This window comes from Marmota flaviventris, chromosome 14 (assembly GCF_047511675.1).
Source record: "Marmota flaviventris isolate mMarFla1 chromosome 14, mMarFla1.hap1, whole genome shotgun sequence".
In the NCBI taxonomy this organism is placed as follows: domain Eukaryota; kingdom Metazoa; phylum Chordata; class Mammalia; order Rodentia; family Sciuridae; genus Marmota; species Marmota flaviventris.
The window spans coordinates 77,394,781-77,402,640 of record NC_092511.1 but is presented as its reverse complement, the minus strand read 5'-3'; the positions used below and the strand labels follow the sequence as shown (position 1 = coordinate 77,402,640).

Genomic DNA, 7,860 nt, shown 5'->3' with positions numbered 1-7,860 from the left:
CCTGGTTCCCGTTTCCCCTGGAAGCGTCTTAATGGAGCACACAGGGTGGGCATTCCAGTGTGGTAATCACTTAGAAGTGGACTGGGGACGGGCAGAAGGCGTGGTGCTGAGTGGGACCTAAGGGAGAGGCTGGTGGCCTGGAAGCCTGCCAGCAGGACTAGCCCTCATCTGGCTCCTTGGCACCTGTGGGTGGCCAGCTGGCAGTGTGCCAGGGTCCTTGGCTGTGTGGCCTGCCTTTCTGGTGGCTCTCCATCTGCTCTGCAGCCCAGCTTCACGCTGCTCTCCTGAAAGGCACTTGTTTTAAAATAAGGGCGTCTTAGTGCTACAGGACCCCCCCCCCCTTTTTTTTTTTATGATTTTTTAGTTGTTGATGGACAAAGTACCTTTATTTTATGTGGTGATGAGGGTCGAGCCCAGGCCCTCACACGGGGACAAGCACTCCACTGCTAAACCCCAACCGAAGCCCCAGACCCCTCCTCTTCAAAGACCCACTCCAGCGGAACAGGACCACAAACATTCCTCAGCTGACCCTTACCTAAGGAGAGTTTTGTGTTTACAAGTTTAGACATATGGAGGAGAATTTTAAGCTGTGATTCAGATCCAGCTAGAACCAGACTTGAGTTCAGAAAAATCTCAGTATTTAAAGGAGATAAACTACGCTGCTCTTGGTGGGTGACCACAGAGCTGAGGGGCACATAAGCAGCCATGGCAAAACCCAGGAAGCCTTCAGCCTTTCCTAAAGCTGGGACAGGCACAGAGAAGCAGCTTCTGCAGGAGCAGCAAGTGAATCCAGAGGAAGAGAGCCAAGGGGGGCAAGGCTTCCCTGGATGGGAGGGAGGGGTGGGGTCTGAGGAGGGAGTGGGCCTTGGCGCTACCTCAGAAGGACACCATCAGTGGGTGCGAGCTAGGAACTTGCGGGTGCCTGGCTCAGCAGGACATTTTGAGGACTGCTATCTTACCACATCTCTCAGTGTGCAGGCAGGAGATCCCAATGGTAGTAAAAGCCAACTCCAGTCAGCCCTGGAGTCCTAGTAAGTGCTGAACGTCACCCTTGGCAGAAGATTCACTGATCGCAGCCACTGTACAGACACTACCATGTATGAGGCCAGGAAAAGTGAGTGTAGGGCCCAGGCTGTGTGCCCATGTTCTGCACAGGACAGTTGTCCTACAGGACCTGAACTCGGCTTTGGTGGGGATGACCAGACCCTCAGTGGAGGAGGAAGGCGTGGTGCTGAGTGGGACCTAAGGGAGAGAGGCTGGTGGCCTCCAAGTCCCTCATGGGCAGTTGGGAGGTGCCTGTGATGTTCCACTGCAGCAGAGATGAGCACACAGGGATCTACTTGTGTAGGGCCACAAGGTTGAAATCTCAACAACTTGTGGTCGTGATCAGTGGGATCTAGGAGCCTAGGTGGGCAGGGCCATCTCAGACTTTGTGCAAGGGAAAGGTATATTGGCTGGTGTCCAGCCACATGCTAGGACATGGAATAGTCAAAGGAATAGTACCCAAGGTCTGTGCAGCAAGCACCTACAGCCTGCTGGTTCACGGTGGAGTCCATCACAAAGTGCTGTCCAGCTGGACCTGCCCAGCTGTGGACACTACTGAGGAAGTACTGCTAGGGGTCAAGCCCAGGAATGCTTTCCAGAGCTCAGCAAAATTCAGGATTTTTACAGATGAATGTCCAAGAGCAGTAAATTTCAAACTTCACCACTGGTACCAATGGAATCTTGCCACTCTTCCAAAACCAACACACTGGGCAGGGTGGCACGTGCCTATAATCCCAGTGACTCAGGAGACCGGAAAGTCATCCCCAGCAATTCAGCAAGACCCTGTTCTCAGTAAGGGACGTGGATATAGCCCAGTGGAATCCCTGGGCTCATTCCCCAGTACAACCCCAAGAAATTTCCCCCCCCCCACCCAGAAAGCTAGAGGAGCCAGCACCCCTCACACACTGGCAGGGGACCCCCTTTTCTCCATGTCTAGATCCATCAAGCAGAAGGAAGCACAGACCTGTGGTCAGGTGAAGGGTGACCCCTGGACCTGGGAAGATAAGTGGCCTGTGGTTTTCCTTTGTGTTAACTCAATGTTCTTGTTGTACATCCTTTGGGGCTTGGAGACTATTCTCTCCAGAACCATTTAGAGAAAGCAGAGGGTGTAAGTCAAGGAATACAGAAGTAGTTTTTAAAAAGCCTAAAGTTACACATTCCTCTAAATCACTGGTTCAGAGGCCTGAGTGACTTTCAGTGTTAAGTTGGGAAGTTTGCATTGAGAAGTATTCACACCATCCTGCACCAGTCAGGCCCAGGGCAGCAGCAGATCAGATTGGGGCTGAGGCACATGGGCAGAGTGGGAGTTTCCTCTGAGTGGCCTTCAGCTAGCAGTGACACCAGCAGTTCAGACTGCGGTAGTGCAGCCAACCTGTATGCCCAGCCCTGCCCAGGCCAAGCAGCCTCCTCTTCTCAGCCACACCTACCTCCTACCTCAGCTGGGGTGGTGGGGAGCTGAGACTGAAGTCAGTGGTTTTATGTGGAGATCCAGCCTCACTCCTCAGTGCTGCCTGCTTCTGGTCAGCTCAGATAAATACACCTGAAGGCCATTCTTCGGGGCTCCAAGAAAATTCCTTACAACCCATATTTCCCCAAGTAAAGTAGAAATTTCAAGAACTTTTGATGTGACAGGTAAGCTGAACTTTGCAAATGGATGCACTTACAGTTCTGTGCCACTCCATAGGGTCCAGAAAACAGCTTGGAAGGCCTTCACCCGCAAAGGGCCTGCCACAAAGCCAGGTGTCCCAGTCCAAGACTGGATGTGTTTTGAATTAAGAATATAAGGAATATTTTGGATGGAACATAAGGAATGTTAACATCAGTCTAGGCCTATTTATCCCAAAATCAAAGACGAGGTCAATGCTACTCATAGAGCTGGATCTACTTAAGTTCAAGGGCTGGTGAACACCAGCAGAAATATAAGAAGCACCTCACCATAATTTGCAGATTGTTAAGCAGATAAAAATGCCTCCTTGGTAAGTTTATGAACATATAAACCCCAATAAAAAATGGCAATTTAGGGAAAAAAACTGGCAATATTTTTATGTAGTAGTGTTAGTCTTCAGGGAGTGAAAGCCCAGCGGTAGGAAAATAGGCTTGGTTATCCAACATGGCCATCACCCCCATCTTTAACAAGGGGAAACAAAGTCCTCTGGGTCCTAGGGTGATCCAAGTAAAACCTAAAATTATTCAATCCCTTTGCTAAGACTCCAGGCTCACTACCCCTACCCCGGACAATAGCACAGCCTGGGCAATAGCGTAGGACAGAAGCAGGGGTTGGAGGGCTGTTCTGTGAGGCTGCACAGCAGTGGGGGCACAGTGTCCCATGTGGAATGACTTCCTCCTCCTGCGGGTGGCAAGCAGCATCACAACAAAGATGGGTCCCCAATTATAAACACACAGGCACCTGGCACATACATCCCTCCTTCAAGTTGGACCAGCAGCAATTGCTTTACTAAAACTTCAAAGCCAAGAAAAGCAAGACTTCGTCTTCTGGTGACCCTAGCCCACAGCCTGGACACTGGGACCAGGGTTCCCAGGTCTGGCTGCTGTTGAGGAGTGTTCTCTGCACACAATAACTAGCAGTGGCACTTTTAAAAAGTGACCAGAGGCTTGGTTTCCACTGTGTCGTTTTATTCAGTTTGCTCCAAGGGCAGAATCAATAGTGGGGATCACAAACATCATTGGACTGGCTCACGAGCCTCATCAGTAACACCTGAGAAGCAGGACACGTTACACAAGTTGCAAAGAGGGCACCCTGGAGTTCAGTGACATGATAGCAGGTGGACCGAGGGTAGATGCAACAGGTGTGGACACACACAGGATCGGAACCTGGTTTCTAGACAATTCTGGGACCCTTGCTGCAAACCCTTCTTGTAGCGCTGCTGTCTCCGACGTGAGCGGCGACGCTGCCCACTCCCCAGGCCTCACTCTGGCTGTACCTGAGTGGTCCCTATGCCCACGGCACTGGCATACGCTGTCAGGATCTCTACTATCTGCTTCGTCTCTAGCGTCATCCGGGCCTCCTTCAGCCAGTCCTGGGCCACTCGTCGGGACTCCCCCTTCAGCTGGTTGACAAACTTGGCCGCCAGCTCCAGGTCACCGTGCTCGATGCAGTAGGAGGCGTATGAGAGTAGTTTAAAGGTGCTCATGTCCTCGGGGTAGAGCTCTGCTGGCGGCTTCAGCTGCTGAGGTGGGAACAGGAGCAGCGACTGCAGGTAGGACAGGAAGTACTGGTATAAGCTGTTTCTGGTTTCGTCAATCATGGCTACCCTGCGGGCTTGTTTCTGAACAGCGTAGAAACGGGCCCTCAGGGTCTCTTCACTGTAGACCCCTCTGGTCAGGGACTCTGGAGGGATGGCCGCAGTTAAGGCTTGGGCAAATTCACTGTCAGAGCAGTTGGCTCTTATGGCCTCCACCGCAGCGCCCAGCGGGACGGTGGGCGTGTCTGCGGACGAGGTCTTCATGCTGTACTTCAGTGCCTCCACGGAAAGCCAGAGCTGGTGGGCCTTTCTGGCTTCTTCTTCAGCAACTGCGTGGCCTGCAAAGGAAGAGAGGCAAAGTCTTTTCTTGATGCACTCAACAGCAGGCCCATCCCTGAGGGCAGCAGAGGCCCCAGGGCCTCTCAGGAAAGGCAGCTGGCTCAGCACAATTCCACAAGGATGGCTGCTGGAGTCATGGAGAGACCAGGGGACTGTGTGTAGCAAAGCCCTGACTCTTCCCCTCTCCCCCAGGCCCCAGGAAAGAGCATGGTCAAACTGCACACGCGTTACTCACTCGTGGGCTAAGTCAGATATTCTGTGTTTAGTACTTGAAAAGCAACATGGTACTATTAAGATAAGATTCATTTTAAGGTCACCAGAAATTGTGCTGCAAAAAACATGGAATACTTCCGGCCTGTCATCCCAGCCATTTGGGAGACTGAGGCAGGAGGATCCCAAGTTCAAGGCAACCTGGGCTTTTAGGGAAATCATGCCTCCAAATAAAAAATAAAACAGGCTAGGGGTGGAGGTCAGGGGGTGGAGCACCCCAGGTTCAACCCCCAATACTGGGGGCAGAACAGGGAGGAAGACTTCCCAATGAACTCACAAGACAGGATTGGATTTTGAAAACTGTGCTTTTTTGTTTTTTAATATGGCAAAATGAGATTCTATTATATCCCAAAAAAATGTATTTCACAGGACTCTCATCATCAGCATGTGTCCCTTGGAATGTGACATGAGGCCTCAGCATAACTCCTATCCACTTAAGAGGGGTTACTTAGCACATCACCTCCAGAAAACCCTCCAGTGCCCAGGGAGGAGAGCAGGTCCTCCCTGGCCTTCACCACCAAGTACCAGACACACAAGCAAGACTATGGGGTGACCGGCCTGAAAACTATCTCATGTCTGTAGTACAGATCATTCAGAGTTGGTCTTTAGCACCCTCTTATCTGATTTCCTCTTAGACACCTGTTAAACGCTTCTCAAATCTGGGGCCAATGTCCCAGGAAATAAGTGAAATGCAGGAGAGCGACTTTAGAGCCAGCATGCTGCCCGTGACGCGAGACCCCCAGGGAGCCGCACTGAGATGAAGCGGCGAGGAGGCAGGGACTTGCTCACTCTGCACAGCCTGCTCGATTCCTCTCAGTCTAGCATAGGCCGTATTGATATCCAGGGTGAAGTTGTCAACTTGCTCTTGACTGAGGCGACGGAACTCTAACTCTTGTTCCGAGAGTTTCTCAGACAGGTCCTGAAATGAAGCACAAGTGGTTGGAGAAGAGCCCCACTGCCCCAGAAGGGGCCTTCCGTCCCACCACGGTGGCCCGCACCCCAGGAGCAGGCTCAGACGTGGCGCATCGTCCTCTCTGGTTTTCTCATGGGACTTACTATTCAAGCTAGAAACTAACTGCCAACTGCAAAAGTCAGCCACTGTGTTGCAGGTAACACTGAGATCGTCTTCTAACCCTCTACTGAAGAGATTAGCCCTTCATGTTTCTCTGAAGAAAAAACCCAAATGGAACTTAAAATATCTTGTCACAAATTCCAATTTCCTAGCTTTCCTTACTTAGAAAGCCTCACTCCTTAGAAGATGGACCTGCTCACGCTCCTGCAGATGCCAGGTGGGGAGGAGCGAGCTGGGATTAGAGGCATCGGACACTCTGCTGTGGCCTCCATGTCTCGTCTCTCTGGGAAGCTCTTGGTCATCAGTTTGAGCACAAGCACACACTTGAAGTCCATGGAGAGGAGGCAGGAAGGGCAGCCTCGCACGACGAGGCGCACCCCAGAACCCTTCGACCACCCCACACACAGACCCCGTGATTAGAGTGATAGTTCTGCAGATACACACAGGCCCCACAAGGCCAGGTGACACCATCGGAACCCTAGAGGGGAGAGAAGGGTGGTGCGGCTCAGTGGCAGAGCACCCGCGCAGCATGGAACAGGCCTGGGTCCATCCCGGCACCACACAGGAGGAAGAGGCCGTGGGGCAGCTGAGCTTCACCAAGGGGCCTCACCTGCTCAAACTCAAACTTGAGCTCTTGTTCTTGCACCCTGAGGACATCTCGTAAGTGGTCAGTGTGCGCGGCCGCCTGGCGGCGGAGTTGGGTCCTCATCTCATTCTCCATAGCATCTCTGACTTCCTCCACCTGTGAGGACAAACGCGACAATGATTAGTTCTCAGTTTTCCACAGAAGGAGAAGCAGAAGACCGGGTGACCATGGTGACAGCGGCTGTGTGCTGACCCCCTACCAGGCCCACGCACACACTCTCATTCCCTGGCTCCAGGACTCCAGGCTGAACCTGCCAACAGCTCGAGCAAGGCCTCACAGCTGGTTGATATCAAGAGTCTAGGTGGGGTCCATGTGGCCTGGAGACTTGTGCTTCCCTCACATACCAGGCTGCCCCCATGAAAACAGAAAACACATACACACAAACAAAAAGCTGTTTCCCGAATCACGACACCCTGACAAGCAAGGGACTGCAGAACTCTGGACTCAGGGGACACTTCAGGCCTCCACTTTATCAGTGGTGAATAATGAGATAACTAGTATCTTCCAAGTAATTTCTTCTTCTTTTTGTTGAGGGGTGTGTGCTGGGAATGGAACACAGGGCTTCATGCTAGCTAAGCAAGCACTGTACCACTGAGCCACACTGCCAGCCCCGCCAAACAATTTCTTCTAATCAAAGGCACTGGGTTAAATTCTCAGCACCACATAAAAATAAATAAACAAAATAAAGGTATAAAAAAATTCAGAATTCAAAAGATTCTTCTGGTACTGCTTTAGGGACAGACTGCTGAGAAAGATGAACTAGATCATCCTGGATCTAAGCAGTGCTCTCCAACAGCTTATTTTCAAATGAATTTAGACTTAACATGGGCCACATCAAACCAAAAATATGAGAAGCCAAGCAGGTCTTGCCTAACAATTAGCCATGAGTCACATTACAAGCCACTGAGCACTGAGGACCTTGAATTCAGGGCTCTTTTCTGAGGCACAGGATATGAAACCCAAGAGCCCACTCCAGCGTCTGCAGTACCAGCAGTGGTGGACACCGAGGCACTGGTGTTTAGGCAGGCACACTTCTCACCCACGCCCCCCCTAGCCCAGGAACACCCCACCCAGGCAGCCCTCTCCAGGTGTGGCTCTGGGCAGGAGTGGTCATCAGCAGCTCCCACCTCCTCCTACTCAGCAGGGACACACACAGGGTGGAAGGGCAGAAACCCAGAACTGTGCTGTCCACTGAAGGCCAGGAGGGCCTCGCTGTGGAGACCACATCCAAGTTCAGAGCTAAGGCTGAAAGATGCGGCAGGTGAAGAGCAGGAAGATTGAGGGAA

The 7,860-nt window shown here is 51.9% G+C and overlaps 1 protein-coding gene across 6 annotated transcripts in view; it reads right to left on the bottom strand.

Moving 5' to 3' along the window:
* Nucleotides 1–3,661: 3,661 nt before the first annotated feature.
* The window catches only part of Immt (inner membrane mitochondrial protein), a 41,144-nt gene continuing 36,945 nt past the window's right edge, over nucleotides 3,662–7,860 (bottom strand). For all 6 annotated transcript variants that reach the window (XM_027948839.2, XM_027948841.2, XM_027948843.2 and 3 more), the window contains 3 exons: nucleotides 6,539–6,670; nucleotides 5,646–5,775; nucleotides 3,662–4,585 (listed from right to left, as the gene is read on the bottom strand). In XM_027948839.2, coding sequence (XP_027804640.2) covers nucleotides 3,972–4,585; nucleotides 5,646–5,775; nucleotides 6,539–6,670 — 876 coding nt within the window. In that variant the 3' untranslated portion in view covers nucleotides 3,662–3,971. The remainder of the gene's footprint in view (nucleotides 4,586–5,645; nucleotides 5,776–6,538; nucleotides 6,671–7,860) is intronic.